At 41.8% G+C, this 26,688-nt stretch overlaps 1 protein-coding gene across 1 annotated transcript in view; it reads left to right on the top strand.

Moving 5' to 3' along the window:
• UNC80 (unc-80 homolog, NALCN channel complex subunit) overlaps positions 1-26,688 on the top strand; it is a 238,742-nt gene that overhangs the window by 116,499 nt on the left and 95,555 nt on the right. Inside the window, exons 32-42 of the mRNA XM_040357443.1 lie at positions 1,538-1,719; positions 1,810-1,941; positions 2,127-2,313; positions 3,207-3,338; positions 3,431-3,574; positions 7,587-7,687; positions 13,375-13,461; positions 13,771-13,954; positions 14,037-14,131; positions 16,542-16,631; positions 17,787-17,888. Coding sequence (XP_040213377.1) covers positions 1,538-1,719; positions 1,810-1,941; positions 2,127-2,313; positions 3,207-3,338; positions 3,431-3,574; positions 7,587-7,687; positions 13,375-13,461; positions 13,771-13,954; positions 14,037-14,131; positions 16,542-16,631; positions 17,787-17,888 — 1,436 coding nt within the window. The remainder of the gene's footprint in view (positions 1-1,537; positions 1,720-1,809; positions 1,942-2,126; positions 2,314-3,206; positions 3,339-3,430; positions 3,575-7,586; positions 7,688-13,374; positions 13,462-13,770; positions 13,955-14,036; positions 14,132-16,541; positions 16,632-17,786; positions 17,889-26,688) is intronic.

Raw genomic sequence — 26,688 nt, forward strand, 5'->3', positions numbered from 1 at the left:
TGTGGGAGTAAAGTCCTGAGGGTATGGCCTTGGGCAATATGTGCAGAGAAGGTTAGGATGGTGAAGGTATGACAGTGGGCATAACGTATGGCAAATAATTGTAGAGAAAATGACTGTGAATAGCATATGCAGGAGAGGAGTGCATATGGCTTAATGATGTGCAGAAGGGGAGTGCAGAGGGTATGACATTGTACACAATGTTTGACAGAGATTGTGGGGAGAGAATGCTATGAAAGTGTACACATTGTACAGAAAGGATGTGGAGGACATAGGGAGAAAGCAGTGAAACGTGGACACCCTTTAGCTATTCTATATGTATTCTTGTATTTACAGGTTCTCTTTATGGAGACATCAGAGTCCCAGCACAATGAAGAAAATTTGAATTTTCGTGTGTTAACTAAGTGTGACTGGATGCTATCTGCATAGGTGTGCGCACAAGGTGTGCCGGGTGTGCCTGGGCACACCCTAATCACCCCATGTGCATTAGCATTATCCACAGGTGGCACCAGGTGGGTGGTTGGGGATGGCGGTGGCCAGTGTAAATGCCCCCATTATATTAAAGGCTATGTTCAACTGTAGGAATACATTACACCATTACATGCTAAATGCAGGAAGAAAGAAGTTTTGTAAATATTGTTGTGTGATGCATAACTGTGATGTATGATTTGCCAGTTCCACTTAACATGTATTCTTAGAGTCAATGAAATTGAGAAAACAAATCTAGTGTCTTCTTCGGATCCTAACTTGTATATATTTTTTATTTTTCAGAACAAATGTGGTTTATTAATCATTTCAGTCTTTTTATTAGTCATATAATTTAATTTTCTATGCTGTAACACTGCTATAGAAATTATATGGGGGAGAACTGCGACACTGGAGAGGAAAGCCAGTGTAAAGAGTGTAAAGTTTACTGGTGCAGGAAGCTTTCAGTTCATCTTATAGCGAACAGGAGCACTAAGGGCAAGTGAGCACTGAAAGGAAGAGCCAACAGGTAGACGGGAGTATACTGATTGAAGATGTAAAGCTAAATAGGTGCAAGAGGATATAGGATCAGGGGCATTAGCATTAACACCTGTCCCATTAACCTCCCCCTTTTCATTTCTAGTACACTCTTCACTAGCACAGGAAACAAGGGAAGATCTCCCTAACAGAGTCACAGACAGAGAAAAAAACCTTTACAACTGTAAAACTATTCTCTTATTTATCCCCCCCCCCCCCCCCAAAAAAAAAAACAACACAAATAAAAAAAATTGGGACTGGGGTTAATATAATACACAAATGTTAACTATTTTATGCCTGTAGACCCTCTTTTCCTTTCTGTGTGAAAAAGAATCAACACCTCCTTCCACAATCTTTCTCCTTTCTTTCTACAGAGAGACAGTCAGAAGAATGCCATTTGGATATCACCTTCCATAACCGTTAATTTTTAAATGTCTGTGACACTGGGTTTAATAATCTTAAACTAGGAAATTCTATAATAAAGCATTCATTGTTGCCAATGTACATGGTATATTAAATATGCCTTGCTTTCTTGCAGCTGCCATGTTCTTACTTTGTGCTGTCAAGGTACCAGATGCAGTCTCTGAGATGTTAACATCAGAATTCCAGCACCCAGAAACAGGGCAGAGGCTGAATGCTATTCTAAAGTTCCACACACTCTGGAGGTTCAGATATCAAGTCTGGCCAAGAATGGAAGAGGGAGCCCAACAGATCTATAAGGTTCAAAATATCACGCTGTTTGACTAAGATGAAATAATGTGATCATATGGCATCATTCAAATGATGATTATCATTAATCTAAATTTACAGATCCCTCCTCCCAGCATAAACTTTACTTTACCCTCTCCCATCTTGGGTATGCCATCAGTACCAATGTTTGATCCGCCCTGGGTTCCACAGAGTAGTGGAAGCGTACAGGACCCAATTAGTGAGGACCAGTCTGTAAGTAATTGACTATCACACGGTTATCTACTATATATAAGTCATGTGGTGGTGGTTGAATTATACAACAGAGGACTCTCTTTTGTATAGACAGTGTCTCATTCTCTTCCTGAGAAATTCTTAGTTTATTGCTAATATTTTAAGCTTGTATAATGGAATGTGCTCTTACAATATTTTAACTCTAGAAATCATTCTCTGCTCGTGCTGTGTCCCGATCCCACCAGAGGGCTGAACATATTCTCAAGAACCTACAACAAGAAGAAGAGAAGAAGAGGTTGGGGAGGGAGGCTAGTCTGATCACTGCAATACCGGTCACACAGGAGGCTTGCTATGAACCAACATGTTCTCCTAGCTCAGAACAGGAGGAGGAAGGTGTGCTTGGTGCATGTAGCCTGCAATAATGATATACAAACATATACACACTGTAAAATATGTAAATACAAATACCATTACTACCACATAAAGTTTTATCTTTGTCAACTGGGCAAAAAGCTTTATGTGAAACTAAGAAGAATTGCATGTATATATTATCTATCAAAACAAAAAAACTGATCCACTCTATATCTTCTAACTATATGCAGTATATGTGAGGGCTCTAAATTATCCTCTTCATGTAAAAGGAAGAATGAAGTTGGAATTTGAAAGGGCACCTGCATCTCAAATTCAATGAATCGTCAGAAGCAAATATAGCTACTGTTTCCCTTAAAGCTAGTTTATAATCCAGCTTCAGCCAAATAGTTTTTTCTAACTTTGGATAGATTCAGGTAGGATTAGAACCTCTGTGAAATTTTTTATTATGGTTTGTTCTCCAAGGGGTATTATAACCTTAGTATTTGTCCTAGGGACCATTGTCACTGGAAAAATGATGATGAGGAGAGTCTTATGGTTCTTATGGTTGTCACTAGATTAGAGGTAGAGGGGATATCTTCAAATGAGGACACATGTTCCAGCAACAACTGTCAGATATGGGATTTTCCCTCATTTTGGGGCGCTTGCTACATACTTTCTGTTGTGTTGCTAGAGATAGTAAGCATATGAAAATCTCACAAATTCTATCCAAAATTGAAAAACTTTTTGACTGGATTTACACTTTATTTAACACTATCTTGCCTCTATATTTAGTTACTGTCTACATATTAAATATGCATGTTGGTTCAAGGCTATCACACTGAAAGACTAACTGTTGACAGAGGCCATTATTGTGTACTATTTACAATTCACTGGTCAAATAGGGCAGGTTTCACCTCTCCAATTTTGATTGCCAGTAGAAGAAGCCACCAACCTGAATTCCCGTCGCCTCTCAGTGAGTCCATCCTGCACCTCAAGCACGTCTCACCGTAACTACTCTTTCCGCCGTGGCTCTGTGTGGTCAATGCGCTCTGCAGTCAGCGCTGAAGGTCAGTCTCAGCCATTCCTAGCACCATCATTCATACATTTCCAGAGGTATAATGAGAGCAAAGCGCAGAAATGCTTTTTCTACTTTAATTAGATGAGGAACATGGTACAGAGCATAACGCAAATCATCATGTGTCTCAGCCACCACAACCTGTGTTCCCAGCGTGCATCTGTGCTGCTGTCCTTCCGATTGTTCACCTCATGGAGGACGGAGATGTTCGTGAAGATGGTGTGGCAGGTAAAAGTTTTATCTGGTGTATTTATTTATTCCTCTAACATACTAAATGTAACTAGAGTTTTTTGTCTATTCAAAGCACTAATGCATACCCTAGATTGAGACTTCTTTAGAAAACCATCAAAAATTCTCCTAAACTTCCACACTTAAATCGGAGTTCCAGCCTGGGTGAAAAAAATGAAGTCAGCAGCTACAAATACTGTAGCTTCTGACTTTTAATATAAGCACACTTACCTGTCCAGGGAGCATGCATTGTTGCACCTGAAGTCGACCTCTCGGCCCCCGGGTGCAGGCACCGGAATTCTTACTAATTCTTACTAAGGTTCACAGCCCGTCTCCTACTGCACATGCATGCAGTGCTTTCTGAATGGTTCGTCCATCTTTTGGGACAAACAGAGGTCCCAGAAGGTGATGGGGGAAGGAGGAGGGCACAAAAAAAAAAAACAGCGGAAGCCCCGAAGAAAACATACCAAAAGGGTATGAAGAAAAAAAATATATATCCAAAAAGGAGTTCAATATTTGCCTGGGACTTTACTTTAATAATTAATATTGGGTCCCTTTGGTTTCTCTAGCAGGGATGAATGTGTCCGCCTTGCTTCAATTTGCTGTTGAATTAGCCACACCTTTCTTGAAATCTGCGAAACACAAACTTAGCCCATTAATGGACGGCGAATCTTGAAATTCAATTCTGGCCCTTTTCAAGGCTGATAGGCAAGCTGTTGTAAAAAATGGCCATGGGGAGATGGTCACTGCCATGGGGGACATTTAGGAATGCAAAAAAAATTTCAAACTATCATACAGCAGGGAGAGGTTTTTTTTAATGTGCCTTTGATGACAAAAGAAAAACACTAATCCTTAAAAATGATATGCTTGGGAGTTGCCTTTAAACTGTATGTGGTGTTGTGGAATAGTACAAACTTCATATACAGTGTCAGAAGTACCATATTCTGGAATCATATATTTTGAATGTGTTATTGAATTTTACACTTTTACATTTAGTTTGGTTTAAATACAACAGCAGAACTCTGGTTCATTTCAACTTGAAAAAAAGATTTTTTAGGTAATTTTAGCTGTGAAATCTGATTTTTAAAAAGGTATAGAAAAATAAATTTTAAGCTCTCAGATTCATACAAATTGGCTAGTGGCATAACATTTTATTAGTACAGTTTGTGAGCTTCTTTTTTGTAGCACTCAGCTGCATTGTCTTGTGTTGTAAAAGTTTATTAAAATGTCAAAACATGGTGCACAAAACACTTCAAAACCACAACCCAACATTCCCTGAACCCCCATATCATTAATTATTTACAAAATACTCAAAATATAGACGTGCATGTGCTTGGTAAAGATTGGCTAGTCCCAGGACAGTATGCAAGCACTTGAATATGCAGAAAATAGAAGTAGAATATCCAGGTTGTTTCTTGCAATAAAAATTGTGTATTAATGTATTATCTGAGATACAATATCCACAAATATTTTACAGTGGCTGGACAGTATGTAAGCATATTGGTTCAGTCACACTATGAGAGGGAGAAATGAGGCAAGTTTTATCTTGAAATAAACATTAGAGTGTATTACCTCAAAGACAATAGCCATAAAAAAATTGAGTCCCAGAGCACTGGAATAGGTCACAAACTTCAATGCACAGTGTAAGATTTTTTTTTTAAAGCTGGTCCACACTGTCAGGGGATAGGCAGATTCCCCTCTCTGTAACAAAAATTGATGCTACACTGAAGGCCTTCTCAAACTGGCTGTAGAACAAGCCTGAAGCTACAGTGCATACTTTGCAATCTCCAGCCAGTGATTCAGTCTGGACACACAACAGCCCATGGGATCAACACATGGTCCAGACACTGCTTGTGATTGCTGCTTGCAGCCGAGCCTAGTTTAAAAGTGTCCTGAGGTAGCTGCTATTGGTGCCCTTCCTTTTAGGGATCAGATGATTGGAAGAATGTTGGTCACCACGGAGCATCCTCCCACCATCAGAAAATGCAGCAAAGAGTTTCTTATGCAGAACCTTCTCAATTTATGGTATTTTCATCTCCTTCTGGGGTGGTGACAGTAGATTAGCTATTTTACCATTTTAATAATAAAGGCCATGTTCCTCGCAGACTTGCTGCAGCAAAGGAGCCTTAGTCAACTCAGAAAAATTGTTCTCAGAAAACTCACCCCACCCACATACAACTCCTAGAGTTTGGGAGTGGTGAAACATTCCCCTTGATGCCTGCCCAGTTTCCTACTCCTGCTCTTCGCTGCTATCACCCCAACCCTCCTCCTCCTCCTTTTATTCCTCTTCCTCCTGCTCACTCTGCTTCACAGGGATGGAGACATTATAAAAAAGAATCCTGCTGTCTCTGAGACAGCAGCGGATGTGTCTCCACTTTTCAGTCTAGAAGAAAATTGTTTGAGAGCTTCTGGAATTCCTATGCTTATTTAAACATTATAATGTAGGAAGTCTTCACAAAGATTGGTTCATTGAGGCAGTTCCCAGTAAAAGCAGACCTCCGTCAAAACGGAACAAGACTCTTATGTTATTTAGGACAGCGTTCTTGTATAGATGCAAGTGAAGAGTATATATGTGTATATATATATATATATATATATATATATATATATATATATATATATATATATATTCCAAAAAAGATACATATCCTAAATACATTTTGTATATGTTCTACAATTTCTACAGATCACATTTGGCGACAGAACCCAGTGCTTCTTTGGATAGTGATATAAATGTTGGCAACTTAACACTTAGTGGTCTATTTATATAAAAAAAAATTCTGAGCAAATACCTTAAACCTTCTCACAGCAGTCACAAATAATTTTGTGTATAATATAATACCGTATTATGGCCAGTAGATGGATCTGATGATCATAAGAAATAAACACTATACACAATACAGTAATTATTTGTGATGGCTGTGCAAATGCTTAAAGTAGAAGTTAAAGCGGTGGTTCACCCTTATTAACATCTTTTTAGCATAAAATGAGACATAGTAGCGCGAGCTACAGTATGCCTGTCTTTATTTTTTTAGTCCCGTACTCACAGTGTAATCGTATAGACAAGATTCCGACTCCCCGCGGGGAATGGGCGTTCCTATGGAGAGGGAAGGTGATTGACGGCCGGCTCTGGCACGTCACGCTCCCCGAAGACAGCCGGAACAGGTCTCGGCTCTTCACAGCGCTATACGGCGCCTGCGCACAGACTATGCGCAGGCGCCGTGAAGCGCCAAGTCCTATTTCGGGTATTTCCGGAGAAGCGTGACGTGCCATAGCCGGCCGCCAATCATGCTCCCTCTCCATAGGAACGCCCATTCCCCGAGGGGGGTCGGAATCTTGTCTCTACGATTGCACTGTGAGTACGGGACTAAAAAAAATAAAGACAGGCATACTGTAGCTCGCGCTAATATGCCTCATTTTATGCTAGAAGAAAAAAAAAATTTATTAACAGGGTGAACCCCCGCTTTAAGGTTAATATAAGCCAGGTTTAAAACTTTGCCTCCTCCTGCTCATACACAGACTGCCCACTTTTTGAAAAATCTCTCATCGTAAATTCCTTTTTATTTTATTTTTTTATCTCCTTCAGTGCAGTTATATGATCACTAAACCCTGGTAACTGTGTCAACGAGTGGCTCAACAACAGGCTTGAATTTACAGACCCGTGACATCACATGTCAACTTTCATTACACCATTGTTGTTGGGGTTTCTTTCCATTAGCCGCACAGCAATTTATATTTTTTAATATATACCACATAGGAGGTTCTCTGCTGGAAAATGTATCACTGTTATTATAACACATGGACCTGGAAGATCTTCCTACAGAGAATGTTTGCAGATTCAATGGTTTATAAATATTCCCCTACTGTATATATTGAAAACATATCCAACAGGGCTTTTAGAAGTCTGGTCTATTAGAGCTTACACCATAAGTATTATTTGTTATGTATTGTTGGCACTGGACTAATGTTTCCCTTCCATATTTCATGTTGATTGTTTTCTGCTTTCCTGTAGTGAGTGCAGTAGCCCAACAAGTGCTCTGGAACTGTTTGATTGAGGACCCATCCACTGTCCTAAGACACTTCTTAGAGAAACTCACCATCAGCAACCGACAGGTAACATTCACTTACATTACAAACCAGGTTTGACTGTCAACAAACAAAACACAACATTTTAGACCTTGTTCTTCTGAATTATTAAATGGGAGAGCCTGTAGGGTTAAGATGTTTCAACAAATGATGAGTAGATACATAATGGACAGGTCAAACTGTTAGCTAGGGCAGAGGCAGATGTACCTAATGCCTTTTACATGTGTATATAGGAAACTGAACTTGTCATTCCCTTTGTTTGCCACTGTACTGTGTTTTCTGTTTGTGGCTTGTTTATGATAAAAATCATTACAATTGTCTAGACATACTGCCATTTGACATGTGATATTCTCCTCTACCTGCTTACAGTATCTCATCAGCTGCCTTTATGTAGGGTTGTTACCTGCTCAGTTTTTTTTATATTTAGTTTGTGAAGAGCTTCCCTTTCCAAGCCTAGTCAACCTTAAAAAAATACTCTCTGCTTTCTATTATGCACACTGTTGCTGAGTTGCAGTGGAATACAATCAAATCTGTCCTCAGATAAACCATGCTTGAGGTGATGGTAGCCATATTAGTGCACTTGCAACAGAACCAATTGAGTACTGTCTGTGATACTTTTTTTTTTGCACTAACATACAATTTTTCAGGACAAGCGATTGGGGTTTATTCCATTCCATTATAGTCCTTCACATAATCCACAACACATTATGGGCCAGATTCACGTAGATCTGCGGCGGTGTAACGCATCGCATTTACGTTACGCCGCCGCAAGTTTTACGGGCAAGTGATTGATTCACAAAGCACTTGCCTGTAAAGTTGCGGCGGCGTAGCGTAAATCCCCCGGCGCAAGCCCGCGTAATTCAAATCAGCCGGGTAGGGGGCATAGAGCATTTAAATTAGGCGCGTTCCCGCGCCGAACCTAATGCGCATGCGCCGTCCCTAAAATTTCCCGACGTGCATTGCGCTAAATGACGTCGCAAGGACGTCATTGGTTTCGACCTGAACGTAATTGACGTCCAGCCCTATTCACGGACGAGTTACGCAAACGACGTTAAATTTCAAAATTTCGACGCGGGAACGACGGTCATACTTAACATAGGATACGCCACCTAGGGGGCATGTTTATCTTTACGCCGCGTATCGCTTACGGAAACGGCGTATCTTTACTGCGACGGGCAAGCGTACGTTCGTGAATCGGCGTAACTACTCATTAGCATATTCTACGCCGACCTCAATGGACGTGCCACCTAGCGGCTAACGTAAATATTGCACCCTAAGATACGACGGCGCAGGCCGTTGTATCTTAGGCATGTTTAAGTGTATCTCAGTTTGAGAATACATTTAGACATACGACGGGCTTAGATTCGGAGTTACGTCGGCGTATCTACTGATACGCCAGCGTAACTCTTTGTGAATCTGGCCCTATATGTTTAAAGTGATGAAAGCGTCCAAACACCAGGTAATCCTTAGGTAAAAAAAATGGTGGTGTCCTTCCAATTAACGACAGGTGTATCACCTCGTACTCCCCAAGGGATAAATAAGACAAAAATATCTTCTTACCAGATAATAAGACCTTTCAAGGCCTATACACACGCATTTGTGAGTATTTACCTCTCACTTCAGGTGTAGGCCAGCTGAACTATTTAACCTGTTAAGGGATGACAGTGATGCATATAGCGATCTCATAGGAGCCTCAGACCCGATCATGCAGTAAACCAGAAGGAAGCGGAAACAAACAGTGTTAAATTAAAAGCACTAGAGTTTAATATAAAATCTACTTACAGCAAAGATAATTTACACAGGCATATCGGAAAAAGCATCAGTCAGACACTCTCCACAAGTCCAAGACGTCACTGGCTATTTCTTGCCTTGCCTGACGTATGTTTCGTTCAATAGAACATCTTCTGTGAAGCAGTAGGAGATTGTTTCTGACCTCAATAATACATTTAACTGAAACCAATAACTCAGACAAGAGAAGCATACATTTTTTACTTTTTAGGGTACTGAAGCATGTCTCCTACTATAATTAATTAAAATTGTTGTGAGTGATTTTCATCCACCTCTTTGATAGCAGATGGATTTCAATATGTTGCAAATTAAGTGCACAATGTTAAATAACCCAATAGCATGAGAATACAATTACCCATGCACTGTAGGTCAGTTGCAAGGATGGTTTTCACTGAAGGTGATAAAAGTGTGTTAATGCAAAGATTAGCTAACAGAACATAATCAATTATCCCTAGGACAGGAAGGAGAGCCAGACCAAAACTAAAAGAGTCCAAGATCAATTTATTGTTGGTAAATAAGTCATATAAAACAGTTAACGTGGGGCAACACCATTTCACTTTTTTCAGGGCTCAGCACAGGATAAAACTTGAATGTATTCAGAGAAAACAGCGACTTCAGTATAAATATATGTAGCAAACTCCATGTAGGAGCTGCAGATAAACAGGGATCCCTCACTCCTGCACAGCCGGACTCACTGAATCTTCACAGGCACACAAAGTCAGAAAATAGTCTGTAGCTTTGTTTTTGTTGTTTATTAGGGGGTTAACATCTTGGATGGGAATAGGAAGTTTATGGGATGCCCAACTTCAGGGACAACTTCCTATATACAGACTCCTCTTCAGCTTTCCTCCTACACACACACTAATGCTGATCCACTCCTGATGGAACTGACAGACTTCTTGTAAGCTCAGCAACAGCCCCCTACAGGCAGGAACTCACAGTCCCTTAAAATAGCACATGTAAAGTAAAACAGTGTATAACCTTTCCTTCTGCTTTCTCTGTGGCCACTGATCCAAGCGCTACTTCTTCAGTCAATGGTAGCCCACCCGGCTGCAGCTGCCTCTTCCACTCGCCCTCCTGGGTGATTCTTCACCAGCCCACCCGGCTGACTCTCTGGAGATCTCTCAGAGGAAAGTATAAGACTTAATCCCACTGCTGTCTTAAAGGGAGACAGTCTACATGTGGCAGTCTCCCCCCATTGTAGTCCCCACCACTGTCGATTTACCCACTCTGTCCTCTCTTTGCTCTTATGCCTTCAGGAAAGTTTCCTCCCTTGTGTCTTTGGCAGGATAATTTTAGCACCCAAGCCCCAGGCCCAACACAGGTCACCCCCCCAGACGAGGGGGTACCCTCAGGGCCATCAACAACCTCCTCAACACTGTATCCCCACCTTCCACCCAACTGTCCTGCTGGCATGGCTCATGTCTATTTATGAGGTTATCTCAGTCCCCTACCAGCCCACCACTGGGGATTGGCTGAGGCCTCAATAATATGTATGGCAGCTCCTCCTAACCCCCACCCTCTAATTCTAGAACGTTTCTCCAACCTTCCAGACATCAGGAGGAGGCACCAGATAACTGCCAAGATGAGTCATCCAGCCCTGAACTCCAATAAGCCCAGCCCAATTATAGACTCACAAATTTTATAGCATGAGTCAGGATATGGTTTGCCTAATCTACTTCTAGCACACACAAGAGGGTGCTACATATACTGTATATCTTCTAACCAGTAACTCTCCTTATGGATTGACAGTTTAAAGTGGCACTGAACTTAAGGCCCCTTTCACACCTGCGGACCGTATGTCCGCTTTTTCATCCATCCGTTTGCGGATGAAAAAGGGACATACATTGGTCCCTATGAGATCGCGGATGTCAGCGGATGAACATCCACTGACACCCGATCTCGCCCGCCTCCGCAATTATCCGATTCTGCAGACAGAAGAAAACCCTATTTTTCCTTCCGTTTGCGGTCCGTGTTCATCCAATCCCCCCATAGGGGAGAGCGGAGAAAAAACAGGGCAGTCCCTGCACAGTGTGCAGGGACCGCCCTGTCATCCGCTGGCTCAGCGGGGATCAGCGGAGCGATCCCCGCTGAGCAAGCGGAGGTTTACGGGGCGGATCATTACTGATCCGCCCCGTGTGAAAGTGGCCTTAATGTTTTTCTCATCAATTGTTTTAAAATATCATGTATGTCATGGATCTGTTTTGTTTTTTGTTTGTTTGTTTTGTTTGTTTTTTTACAAAGTCTCTTACCGTTGTTTTCAAGCTTCTTTTTTGTCCTGTGTATCCTCCTTATCCTCCACGGATGCACGTGACTGTAGAACAAGCAGTGCTGTTATTTCTGGTCACATGCTCTGCCCTATTCATACTACAGTTCTCACAGACCAAATCAAAACAATCTTGTCAGAGCTACAGATGGAAGTATTGTCAATGCCGTAAGTCCAAATAGTGGCCCTAGATTATCATAAGACCTTTTATTGGAAAAACAGATTCCAATGTGCTCACAAATGTACAGAAATAAGAGCATATATCATAGTCCAGTCCGGTCCCAATGCTGTAATCTCATCCATCCAATGGGGCATTGGTTATGCGTTTCAAGGGCTGTGCCTTCTTCATCAGAGCTAACCAAAACCCCCACACAGCAGTTAATATATAATGGTACAAGATATGCCCAAAGTACAAAGAGCCCACCCCTAAAAAGGGGTTATATTGACACAACCCACTCGATATGCATTAACCCCTCTTCAGCAACACTGAATGCGTCTGCACGTAGATGTGTATTCCATCTCAGTGGCGAGCAGGAAAGGGTGGCTACAATCACATACACAAGGGGGAATGTAGAACAAACATCCACCATAGAAGTAAGCCTAGAACAGAAAGTCTGAGAATAGAAAAAAATACCTTGCATTTGAGAGATAAAACAAAGGAAAAGAGGGAGAGAAGGTATATTTAAACATATTGCATTTATTTTATTTTATAAAAAATGTGAGTTTAGTGTTACTTAACAACTAGTTACTGGGCAGAAATGTTTATATTGCTTCCAGCCATAGCTAGAAAGAGCTAAATGGTGGAAAGATTTTTTTTTTTAACATTGGTGTTATGACCAAGGAGGAGAAAATGCCAGTAGAAAGAGATAGGCAAGAAAGGGGTGAAAAGACAGGAATAAAGGAAGAGAAGGCAAAGGCACAAAGGTGAAAGTGGAAAGTAGGTATCATGTACCTGGTGGAGACTGGAACATTGTGGGGACCTTCTTTTGCACCTACTGCCTATTACTCCTGAAGACAGAGAGTGTGAAGGTGTGGCATGAGTGCTGGGGTAGCTGGCTGATGGTGTCCCCACTGTAAGTAGGTGGACAGTCATAGTCCTCAGGGAAGGCTGCAAAAGCAGCTTGGCACCAGAGCAGGAGGTAGTGGTGGAAGCTATGAAGCAGGCAGAAGTCAGCAACAGCTAGACAGTGTGGGACCAAGTCGGCAGGCAGACTACGTCCAGGAAGTAAGCCAACGTCGGTAACAGCAGGCAAAGGACAGTCCAATAATCAGGCCAAGGTCAAAAGGAGCCAGATGTGCAGGTTTTAAGGTAGAAAGCAGTGATGAAGTCCAAGGAGTAGCCCAATCATTCACTGGTAGGCAAATACAGCAGATCAGATCTCAGGCACATGGGAAAAAGCTGAAGACCAGCAACTTCTACTACTACAACATCAGTTTAAATAGGCCGCTGGGCACTGAGTGCACATGCTATTTATTACATGCGCACGTGCCACACTGTCCTAGTGCGTCACTGTCCTAGTCCCTTTAGCTGCAGCCCACATAATAAGGTTGTTGTTGCTGTGAACCTGGTTTGTAGTATGCACTCTCTGTGGTTGCTGATGGATGTGTTTAGATGGCTGGAATGTATGACCTAGGATATATCTTGATTTTTTTTTTCCAGGATGAGCTTATTTATATGTTGAGGAAATTGCTTCTGAACATTGGAGATTTTCCTGCACAAACATCACACATATTGTTCAACTATCTGGTGAGCTGAAGATGTGTATTTGGCGTACTTTGAAATGCTTTTTCTGTTTTACTTTAAACATAATACTGAAAGATGTATTTTGTATGCATGGTGAAATTGTTTAAACTGAAACTCAAGTCAAAACATTCCTTCATTGTATGAAAAAGTCTAAATAAATATATAAAGAGGACTCCAAAAAAAAGCCAAACTCAGGTGTCACGGTAAGGCTGGAGATAGGAGAGGTCTATTGATGGAATGATGATTAGCAATAATCACTTTAGCCTTAGCTTATGTTACATTTCACATGTTCATCCTGTATGTTTTTCTCAGGTGGGCCTTATTATGTACTTTGTCCGCACACCATGTGAATGGGGAATGGATGCCATTTCAGCAACCCTTACCTTCTTATGGGAAGTGGTAGGATATGTGGAAGGTCTTTTCTTTAAAGACTTGAAGCAAACGATGAAGAAAGAGCAATGTGAGGTGAAGTTGCTAGTAACAGCCTCTATGCCAGGTATGGACATGCCTTGATTAATGTTATCTACTCCTGTTTAATTATGCAATGAGTAACTTCTTTATTTATTTTCGGTTTGCAGGAACAAAGACACTAGTGGTTCATGGCCAGAATGAGTGTGATATCCCAACCCAGCTGCCAGTTCACGAGGATACACAATTTGAGGCACTGCTAAAGGTACAGCAAATACTGCCAAAAACCAGGCAAGAAAAAAGACAGAGAAAGTCGTTTATGAGTCATTTGCGTTCATACCCTTATATAATCAATATCATTAGTGTAGGAAGCATGACTTAGTGACCAATATAAAAGAGATATTCTCTCAATAAGCTTAATACATGAACTGTAAATCCTGATCACAATGACTAAGCAGTAACTCTTTCATCATCTGACATCTTCTTGACTTTGTAATGAGAGCCAATATAATCATGAAAGCTTGATTGATGATTAAGTTTTATTTCCACCCACCCACATTCCTCTGGGCTGCTGCTATGTGTTCCTTTCATTATGAATAGGCTGGCAATGCCTGACAGTGGCCTGAAAATCAGGCAACACCCTATTTTACATGTCATGTGACGACACTGAAGAAATTACACTTTGCTACAATGTAAAGTAGTGAGTGTACAGCTTGTATAACAGTGTAAATTTGCTGTCCCCTCAAAATACCTCAACACACAGCAATTAATGTCTGTCAACAAAACAGCTGGCAACACCTAATTGAAAATGTCCAAATTGGGCCCAATTAGCCATTTTCCCTCTCCGGTGTCACGTGACTCGTTAGTGTTACAAGGTCTCAGGTGTGAATGGGGAGCAGGTTTGTTAGATTTGGTGTTATCGCTCTCACTCTCTCACACTGGTGACTGGAAGTTCAACATGGCACCTCATGGCAAAGAACTCTCTGAGGATCTGAAAAAAATTATTGTTGCTCTACATAAAGATGGCCTAGGCTATAAGAAGATTGCCAAGAACCTAAAACTGAGTTGCAGCATGGTGGCGAAGATCATACAGCTGTTTAACAGGACAGGTTCCAATCAGAATAAGTCTCACCATGGTCGACCAAAGAAGTTGACTGCACGTGCTCAGTGTCATATTCAGAGGTTGTCTTTGGGAAGTAGACGTATGAGTGCAGCCTGCATTGCTGCAGAGGTTGAAGGGGTGGAATGTCAGCCTGTTAGTACTCAGACCATATGGTGCATACTGCATCAAATTGGTCTGCATGGCTGTTGTCCCAGAAGGAAGCCTCTTCTAAAGATGATGCACAAGAAAGCCCACAAACAGTTTGCTGAAGACAAGCAGACTAAGGACATGAATTACTGGAACCATGTACTGTGAGGGTAAAGGTGATGGACTCGCCAAGCATGTCTCCAGACCTAAACCCTATTGAGCATCTGTGGGGAATCCTCAAACGGAAGGTGGAGGAGAGCAAGGTCTCCAACATCCACCAGCTTGTGATCACGGAGGAGTGGAAGAGGACTCTAGTGGCAACCTGTGAAGCTCTGGTGAACTCCATGCCCAAGAGGGTAAAGGCAGCGCTGAAAAATAATGGTGGCCACACAAAATATTGACACTTTGGGCCCAATTTGGACATTTTCACTTAGGGGTGTACTCACTTTTGTTGCCAGTGGTTTAGACATTAATGGCTGTGTGTTGACTTAATTTGAGGGGACATAAAATTTACACTGTTATACAAGCTGTACACTCAGTACTTTACATTGTAGCAAAGTGTAATTTCTTCAGTGTTGTCACATGAAAAGATATAATAAAATATTTACAAAAATGTGAGGGGTGTACTCACTTTTGTGAGATACTGTAGATTAGAAATTTTGGCTTAATTTTCTGTACACTTTTCTGGATATTGAGAAGTCTTAAAGGGGTTGTAAAGGTAAAAAAAAAAAATCCCCTAAATAGCTTCCTTTACCTTAGTGCAGTCCTCCTTCACTTACCTCATCCTTCTATTTTGCTTTTAAATGTCCTTATTTCTTCTGAGAAATCCTCACTTCCTGTTCTTCTGTCTGTAACTCCACACAGTAATGCAAGGCTTTCTCCCTGGTGTGGAGTGTCGTGCTCGCCCCCTCCCTTGAGGGGGAGGGGGAAAGCAGGAGAGTCAGGATGCCAACTAACACACAGCTCCTTTATCTGCAACGTAGAGAGCGTCCTGACTCTCCTGTAGTCCAAGGGAGGGGGCGAGCACGACACTCCACACCAGGGAGAAAGCCTTGCATTACTGTGTGGAGTTACAGACAGAAGAACAGGAAGTGAGGATTTCTCAGAAGAAATAAGGACATTTAAAAGCAAAATCGAAGAAAGAGGTAAGTGAAGGAGGACTGCACTAAGGTAAAGGAAGCTATTTAGTGGATTTTTTTTTACCTTTACAACCCCTTTAAAGCCAGAGATGGACAGGCAATGAGCACTTATAAGGGGATCAGCCACAGTGCACCCCATTTTTCTTTAAAAAAATTCATAAATGTAATTAATTGATTATATAATTAATTGAAACAATTGAATATTTTATATTTCCTTCTATATTTCCTGTTAATTAATTAATTAAAACAATTGAATATTTCAAATTTCATTCTATATTTCCTCTCAGGAATGTCTAGAGTTTTTCAACATAGCTGATTCACAGGCTGCAAATTACTTCCTTATGGATAAACGATGGAATCTGACACATTATAATAAGGTAAGCTGAAGGTCTGATTAGAAAGAACAAACTCTTAACTGAGCTCCATGAGATGTATGTATTCAGCCAGCTGTAGGACCCAACTGGCTGTAGCTTCCAATGATATACAGTAAGCAGGAAGGACTTTGACGAACACCTTTTAAGACCTTGTTTAAACTTGCCGTTGGAGGGGGGCGCAACCCAACTGTACCCTTTTTCCTGTCTCTCAACTGGAAGTGTACAAATAATGAATGCCTTAAAAACTTGATATTTAATCTAATAAATACAAATTATACAAACAATTCCATTTAATTTAGGTGCATGCAACAGCTACATGACAAATTCATATACAGTAAAACCTTGGTTTGAGAGTAACTTGGTTTGAGAGCGTTTTGCAAGACAAGCAAAATGTTTTAACACATTTTGCCTTGATATACAAGCAATGTCTTGATATAAGAGTAGCGTCATGTCACAACTGAGTATAAAAAATAATGGAGGAGCCTCTAAGTGTAGAAATATGGTTACATTTAATGAAGGTACAACATTTACCAACTTATTGCTACACTTAGAGGTGCCTCTCTTCTCTTTTATACCCTCTAAAACAAATGCTTTGATATACAAGTGCTTTGGATTACATGCATGTTTCTAGAACGAATTATGCTTGCAATCCAAGGTTTTACCGTATATATATCTTAGCAGAGCTACTTTTTTTTAGTTTTAGATGTTCCAAATCAGATGCATTTGCTTTGGGACTTGTGTTAAAATGTTTTGTATGTGTGTTCATAAAATAATTTCTTAATGCCCACAGCAATAATGCAACTCCCAATTCTATATCTGCAGTGCAGAGTTGAAAAATAGATGGAATATTCTGATTGGTTGCTTCAGGCAATAAGAAATTGCTTGAACTTCTTATATTGACTTGTATTTTGTTTGCAATGGCCCTAATAGTATCAGTGAGATTTTTTTTTTTTTTACAACGGTAGCTGGGAGTGAGGGGTAGGATTCAACAAGGGAAATCAAGAGGCATACCATTTTAACAGGACTATAGGTCATGTATTAGCTGTTTTAGTGCCTTTTGCAATCTAAGCCCAATTTTCCGTTGCTTGCATTTGGGTAGAATTGTATATGAAATAGTAATATTTCTTATTTCTGTTTATATTTTAATATTCATTTTAGACTTACGTACGTGACATTTATCCATTTCGGAGGTCAGTTTCTCCACAATTGAACCTGGTGCATATGTCCCCTGAGAAAGGGCAAGAACTGATTCAGAAGCAGGTAGGTTAATGTCATGTTCTTAAGAATTCCCATGAGATGGTCTTTTGCACCAAATGTCTCTGAATATAGTTTCCCAGAAGTAGTTGTAACCTGAGCTTATCTTATAAATATTTTAAAAATACAACGCCTTAGCATGCATTAATGATATTTTAAAACCCTTAGATTTTGAAAGTTCTTGGCCTCTGATGTGTAATCACAAGCTATGTATGATTAATAGGTGATATAATGGCCCAGATTCACAGAGTTGTGGGCGCACATTACACCGCCGTAGCGCAAACGCCGTACGCCACGCCGGCGTAGCGCAGAGAAGCAAGCATCAAATTCAGCAAGCCAGTGCTCCCAACGCTGCGCCAGTGTGGCGTGGTATTCGAAGGCGTACGCCGGCGTAGGTGGAAGTGGGCGTGACCCATGCAAATGAGGCGTGACCCCATGCAAATGATGGGGCAAGCGACAGACAGATAAGTATCACAAACTGCGCATGCGCCATGACGTGGACGCATCCCCCTGCGCACAACCACGTGAGAACCACTGCCTAAACTACGCCGGATCACTGTGTACGGCGTGAACGTAACCTACGCCCAGCCAGACACACGTACAATGTAAAATATGCCGGCTTGTGTTCCCTGGTGCAGACCTTTGCATGTCTGCTGCTGTGTTGCACCTCCTTTATGGGGCATAACTTTTCGCCGGACGTACAACTTACGCGCACCTCTCGTAGCCTGCGTCGGGCGCATGCAGGTTCATGAATCGCCGTATTTCCCTCATTTGCATGTTTGAATGGCTAATCAATGGGAGCGGCACTATGCGCCCAGCCTAAATGTGCACCCACCCTACGCCAGCGTTAGTAAGTTACGTCGGCAGGGTGTAGCCTGTTTTTAGGCGCATATCTGTTTGTGGGTCTGGTGCACAGATACGACGGCGCACATTTGCACTTACGCCGGCGTAACTTGTTATACGTCGACGTAAGTGCTTTGTGAATCTGGGCCAATGTGGGTATTTTTCAACTATATGCTTTCTTCCTCTTTTTGTTCTCTCACACGCTTTTACTCTTGATCAAATTTAGCTCTGCAGTAAAACATGATGAATTAGACTTTCATGAATTAGACATATTAATTTTAATACCTTTATGGGATATTTAAATAGAGTGCAGCAGGTTAACATAAAAAGGCATTAGCTTTTAGTGAAGTAGAAAATATTGATCTACCCACAAATTGATTGCTTCCGCTGCCTGTATGTGGTTATGCTCAGAATGGGATTGGTTATATGTAAATAAACATGTTATGAACAATTATATTAATGGTTGCATTTTATGAAAGGGACTCTGCAGGTTGGAAATCTTATCTGATTAATCAGAGATGAATAAAGATAACCTGATACTGTTAGGAGCCAACAAGAAAAACATCTTTATAATGTCTGGTCCTTAAATCATTGCAGAATCATATTTATTAAATCTGGATAAACAGAGAACAGATTTTAATGGCTACATCATTTGTCAAGTCATAGGCACTGCCCAGCATGTGCTTAATAGTGGATACACATGCTGTGTTAAGGGATTCGTATTTGGGTCTCAATGACTATTTTGTTATGCGGTTGCTTGATTCATGGAAAGTACATACAGTGAGGGAAAAAAGTATTTCATCCCCTGCTGGTTTTGTACGTTTGCCCACTGACAAAGAAATGATCAGTCTATAATTTTAATGGTAGGTTTCATTTAACAGTGAGAAACAGAAAAACAACAGAAATATCCAGAAAAACGCATTTCAAAAAAGTTATAAATGTATTTGCATTTTAATGAGTGAAATAAGTATTTCACCCCTTCACAAAACATGACTTAGTACTTGGTTGCAAAACCCTTGTTGGCAATAACAGAGTTCAGACCTTTCTTAGCCACCAGGTTTGCACACATCTTAGGAGGGGTTTTTTCCCACTTCTCTTTGCAGATCTTCTCCAAGTCATTAAGTTTTCGAGGCTGACATTTGGTAACTCGAACCTTCAGCTCCCTCCACATATTATTTATGGGATTAAGGTCTGGAGACTGGCTAGGCCACTGCAGGACCATAATGTGCTTTTTCTTGAGCCACTCCTTTGTTGCCTTGGCCGTGTGTTTTGGGTCATTGTCATGCTGAAATATACATTCACTACCTATTTTCAATGCCCTGGCTGCGGGAAGGAACATATGAAAAAATAAATACCTAGTAATTGCCAACATCCCTTAAATGACGAAGAAAAGAGAACCCTCATATATGGGACTTTCAACGGCAATAAGGAGTAGAGAAATAACTTATGTCTTAAGAAAAAACTTTACATCATAGAGTATATATAACGGAAAATTGTCATCAATACCTATGGTAATTTTCCTTTCCTGGCCTGTCTTCACGTCAGCACACAATGGGTTAATCCCTTCCTCCGGTCCTCCAGTACCACATTCTTCTTAGCTGATAAATAGGGGGCCCCTCCTCCCTTGCCCTTGTTCCACATAACTGGCGGACGACAGGCTTATAGGGAGGGAAAAGAGCTGTGCTGACGTGAGGACAGGCCAGGAAAGGAAAATTACCGTAGGTATTGATAACAATTTTCCGTTTTCCTGGCCAGCCTCACGTCAGCACACAATGGGATTTAATTTAGCTCAACTAGGGTGGGAAAAAATATATATAAGATTTGGACAACAACTGCAAATGCTGCTTTAGTGAATATTTTATTTTGCTTGAAAGGGTGCCGACACTACAGCGTTTCCGAAATTCGATGCATTAGTCGTTGTAACGTCTAAACTGTCTCGCAAAGTTTTGCAGGAACTCCAGATAGCAGTCCTGCATATGTCTTCAATTGGTATCTTAGCAGACGCTGCCCACGAGGCTGCCACCCCTCTGGTAGAATGAGCTCTAATCGCCTGTGGTGGCGTTAGCCCCTGTTTCTCATTAGTAAGACTTATCACTTTGGTGATCCAGGTAGATATCATTCTTGTTGAGGCGGCTTGTCCTCTTTTAGGACCAGATGGTAAAATGAAGAGGGAATCCATCTTGCGCACCTTCAGAGAGCGGTGCAGATAAATTGAAAACAGATTGACCATGTCTAGCGGTCTGAGGTCTAGCTCTTCTTCTTGCCTTGGCGGTTGTGTGAAGCTAGGTAGAACTGCCTCCCAATTTACATGAAACTTGGAAACCCCCTTAGGAGTTACTGCCGGTGAGGGTCTTAGAATTACCCTATCTTGGAGAATGATGCAATACCGGTCCTTGCAGGATAGAGTAGCTAGTTCGGAGACTCTCCTTGCTGAAGTTATGGCGGTGAGAAAAATCAGCTTGACTGTTAAGAAAGAAAGCGGACATGTTTCCGCCGGCACGAATGGATGTAGGAGAAAAGCTTTTAGTACCGTGCCTAGGTCCCAGGCTGGGAACAGAGACCTTCTTGGTGGATTCAGCTTTATGGCTGCCTTTAAAAATTGCTTAATTAGTGGTTCGTCTGCCCATCTGTGCCCTGTGAAGCACGTTAAGGCTGATACTTGTACTCTTATTGTATTATAGGCTAAGCCCACCTTTAGAGCCGATTGTAAAAAGTCTAGCACTTACGCAACGTTCGGATCCACCGGGGGAAAATTTTGTTGTAACGCAAATGACGTGAATTTTCTCCAAATTCTGTTGTAGGTAACATTGGTTGTGGCCTTCCTGGATTTCAATAATGTTGAGATTACCTCCTCTGAAATGCCTTGCGCCTGTAGTCTGGTTGATTCAGAAACCAGGCCGTCAATTGCAACCTGCCCGGGTTAGGATGATACCACTAGCCCTGCTGCAGGAGGTCTCTCTTCAGTGGTAGACTTATTGGGGGAACTGTCGTCATCTGCAGGAGTAGAGGGAACCACGGTCTCCGTGGCCAGAAGGGTAGAATTACAATTGCATGGACCTTCTCCCTCGCAATTTTCAACAGGGTTTTCATTACCAGTGGTACCGGTGGAAAGAGGTAGACTAGGGGAAAATCCCACGGAATAGGGAAGCGTCTTGGGCTATGGCTTCGCTGCAGTGGAACCTTGACAGAAATTGGGGTGTCTTTGCATTGTCTGGGGTCGCAATTAGATCCGCTGAGGGTGTCCCCCATTCGGAAAAGATTGTTTCCAGGACCTTCTCGTTCAAGGCCCACTCGTTCTTGTTGGGGAACTCTCGACTCAGACGATCCGCAATGCAATTTTGGCTGCCCGGAATGTAGGCTGCTGTTAGGGCCTCCAAATGTGCTTCGGCCCAGACAAATATCTTGGTCGCCACTTGCAATAGTGGCAAGCTCTTGGTTCCACCCTGTTTGGCTATATATGCCCCTGCCGTTCTGTTGTCTAACATCAGTTTGACTCTGGCCCATTGAACCAGATTATCGAAGGCCTGCAGGGCCAGATATGCTGCTTGCAGTTACAAGAGGTTGGAGTGCCTGGATTCCAACTTGCCCCATATGCCTTGTACCAGTCTACCGAGATAGTGAGTACCCCAGCTCGGGAGACTGGCATTCGAAGTTATCAGAACCCAGTCCCCGGGGCTGAGGGGCATGCCCTGCGGCAGATTTTCTGGTGTCGCCCACCATGCTAAGCTCTGACGAATCCGTCTCGGTATAAGAACTTTCTGGTGAAGTGATACGCCATCCCACTGGCTCAGAAAAGTCGTCTGGAACGCCCTTGTATGGAACCTTGCCCAGGGAATGGCCGGGATCGCTGCGGTAAACATCCCCAGCAGAGTCATGCAATCCCTTGCTGACAGCGATGGTGACTTCATCACGCTGCCTATGTATGCTACCAATTCCGCTCTCTTGCGTTCTGGGAGCAAGACAAGTCCTCTGCCTGTATTGAAGATCAGCCCCAGGTATTCCATCTCCTGGGAGGGGATTACCTGGCTCTTCTGCCTGTTGATGATCCAGCCAAATTTTTATAGGGTTTCTACTACTACCTCGCGTTGAGACGCTAGCTCTTCGCTCGCACATGCTACTACTAGGATGTCGTCTAAGTAGTGGAAGATTTTTATGCTGTTCAGATAGATGACAGCGATGACAGCTGGCAAGATCTTGGAGAATACTCAGGGTGCTGTGTTGATCCCAAAAGTTAGACATCTGAACTGGAAGTGATCCTCCCCTACCATGAATCTTAGGTATTTCTGGTGGCTCTCGCTGATTGGGATGTGCAGATATGCATCTGATAAATCGAGATAGGTGGGGGATGGGTGCGCTGGGAAACAATATTTATATAATGTTAAACTGTACAAATATATAAATGAGTGAAACACCTTTAGATATTGATAGATCTAGTGTGAAAGTCCATGTGCGCTTAGTTGAATATATAATCTGGCCCAAATCCCTATGCCAAATAATTGGTGGGAACTGGGCTCAAGTGAACCAGTCCAATAATAATGAGTGAAATTGAAGAAAGGAAAGTCCCAAAGTAAATCCTCAGGTTAAACTGAAGAATTGTGCTTCCAGTGTATTCCACCTTCACCATATAATCAGACACCCGAAGTGGATAAGTGAAATGGCTCCTTACCAGATGGATATGTCCCTTAGTTTGGTATCAAACAAGGATACATTAATGGCTTGTGACAGGATCACCTGTAGAGTCTGCTGTGTCCTAGCAGAGATGTTAATGCCAGTCTTGGATGTCCCAGTGTTAGCATGAAAAACAGAATAGTGCCAATATAGTGTAGTACGTTTTATTGCAGATTAAAAGCTTTACATAAAGGGAGCCAAGTGGCCGCCTACCGTAAGAAGTGCCTGAGACCCGGCACTGAGGCTGTATCGCGTAGGGTTATGTGTCACAATGTATACCGTAATGTATACCGCTGTCTCGTCCTCTCGTCGGTGGAGCGTGCGTTCCACCTCGGTGATATCCGGAACCAGCGTTAGCAGGAAGTGACGTTACGTGCGTGGTTGGGTGCCCCCCCGACGTACGTTTCGTTATGAACGTCCTCAGGAGGCGTGCCCAACCACGCTGGAGTGTTGTTTATATATGTCCATCAATTGGTATGGGCGGGGAACGCCGTATTCAGCCTCAGTAGCGGGTTCAGTGCCGTGAGAGAGATTAACAATAATGTTCGTTCAGCCACTCGATGCATCTACATGAAATGTTATGCCCATATTATCAGTACAATGATAGGCTACATACATTGTGTGAAAGGCAACAATTCAAATTATAGAACGGAACTAGCACTTGGATCCGATACTAATAGCATGCATTAAAGACAACATATTAAAAATAAAATAAAAATAGGAAGAGGTAAGTCTACCTATTGATCCCTAAAAAACCCATATTATTAAATGGATAAAATATGATAGTAAAACAAAATCTAAAAAGGCATATGGCATATGGGTACATAATATAATCTATTTAAAATTACTATTATTAAGAATTGATATGATCCCTGTATCAATAAATTAAAATAGATAAATTATAAAAGAATTACATGCACAATTTTGTGTAAACTCGACACCCTGGTTAATAATTAGTGAGGAAGCAATTGAGGTCCAATTCGATATTGAGGCCATGCGGATGCATCGTCCCCAAACAATGAATCCACATGGTCTCATTTTGGGAGACTGCCTGTGTCATATTGGTACCTCTCCAATGGCTAGTCACTTTATCTTTACCCACAAAAGTAAGTTGACTAGGATCCCTGCCATGGCATTGGTCAAAGTGTCGCAACACACTATGATTGGGAAAACCACTTTTTATGTTAGCCACGTGCTCGTTGACCCTTATTCTCAATTTCCTGGTGGTACGTCCCACATATTGTAGCGAGCACGTGCACTCAAGTAAATAAGTGACGTGGTGTGAATCACATGTAATGAGTGGTTTCACTGTATACTCTTTTTGGGTTATGTTGGATTTAAATTTTGTGATTTTTCTACTTTTTCTAATGGTGCTTTTGCATGATTTGCACCTGGTACAGTAGTGGAATCCTGTTCCATCAAGAAAAGTAGGAGGTCTGGGTGGTGGGTCCGGTACGTTTGGGGCGATCATATTCCTCAATCCCAGTGCCCGTCTGTATACAAATTTGGGTTTGGGGGGTAGTAGTGCAGCTAGATCGTTGTCTTTAAGCAAGATGGGCCAATGTTTTTTAAAAATTTTCTCAATGCTCTGATATTGACGATGAAAGCCTGAGAAAAAGGCAAATTCTCCTGAGAATGGGGCTTTCTTCTTGGTAGTCAGAAGTTGGTCCCGATTCATATTTGATACTTCCAATGTTGCTTTTTCTAGTATCTTGGGATGGTAGCCCTTTTCTTTAAATTTCTCTGTTAAGGTCAAAGATTGTGATTGGAAATCAGAAATGGTATCGCAATTGCGACAAAGTCGCATGTACTGTCCTTTCGGGATGGTACTTAACCACTTGGGATGGTGGCAGCTGTTCACTGGTACAAACGCATTACTGTCCGTACTTTTGAAATACGTACGTGTATTGATTTTATTACCATTTTTGGTTAGAATAAGATCTAGGTAATTAATGGAAGCCAGACATGATGTTGCTGTAAATTTAAGTCCGTACTGGTTGATGTTCAATCCATTTAAAAATATTTCCAGGGTGGCCCATGATCCTTCCCACATAAGTATAATGTCATCTATGTATCTCATATAATAGATGAGTGATATATGATTTTGTTGATAGATGGTTTCTTCCTCCCACTTATTCAATACTAGGTTTGCTACACTGGGGGCATAACGGGCCCCCATTGCAACTCCCTTGATTTGATTATAGAATGATCCCAAGGCCCAGAAGTAATTGTTCCCCATCGCCTGCTGGAGTCCATCCACAAGAAATTTAACCTGGATCTCTGGGAGCCTGAGGTCACTGTTTCTATGGCGTCGTCCTGTCGGATATTGGTATACAGTGACTCTACGTCAACTGTAACCAACCAGGTGTGTTCTGTGACTTTTAAGGAGGATAGGGATTTGATCAGTTCCCGACTATCTTTCAGATAAGATTTGCCTTGTATGACCAATGGCTGAAGGAATGTATCAAGGTATTCCCCAATCCTGGAATATAAGGATCCAATCCCACTAATTATGGGCCTGCCTGGTGGGTTGATTTTATCTTTGTGCACCTTAGGGACTATATAAAGTACTAGGGTCCTCGGTGTATTTGGAACTAAGTATAGGGCTTCCTTTTTAGTCAATATTGACTTCGCTGTACCTTCTGATGTCCATAACAATAGTTGCTCCTTAAGTTTTGGTGAGGGATCCCCTCGGAGAAGTTTGTATGTGGCCTCATCGCCTACTAATTTTTGAATTTCCCCATAGTAGTTTTCTTTTGTTAGCACTACCACGCCCCCCCCTTTGTCTGCGGGGCGAATGATGATGTTCTTGTTTTCTTCTAATTTCTTAATACCCTCTTTGATTCTGCCATCGGTATTGGCTCGTTTGACCTCCAGATCTTTGATGTCTCCTTGGATCATGTTTTTGAAGACCTCCACGTGGTGGTGGGTTCCTTTTTTAGGGTTGAAAACTGAATTATTCTTAAGCCCTGTGTGAACAAAGATGTCATCACTTGCTGTGGGAGTGGTAGTGGTCTGCTGTGAGAAATGTTTCTTAATATTCAATTTTCTTATGTATTTTTCCACCTCAATGAAAACCTCAAATTTGTCAATATTTTTGTCTGGACAGAATTTCATACCTTTTGACAGGACTTCCAGTTCTGCTCTTGAAAAATCGACCCCTGCCAGGTTAAAGATCCCCTCGCTCAGTTGTCCCGAGGTCTTTTTCGCCCTGGTTCCCCCTCGTCTCCCTCTTTTTCGTTGCTTGATTGCTGGGGGTAGACTGGGGTAGTTGGGGTTTTCTGGGGAATTTTGT

This window comes from Rana temporaria, chromosome 6 (assembly GCF_905171775.1).
Source record: "Rana temporaria chromosome 6, aRanTem1.1, whole genome shotgun sequence".
NCBI classification, from domain to species: Eukaryota; Metazoa; Chordata; class Amphibia; order Anura; family Ranidae; genus Rana; species Rana temporaria.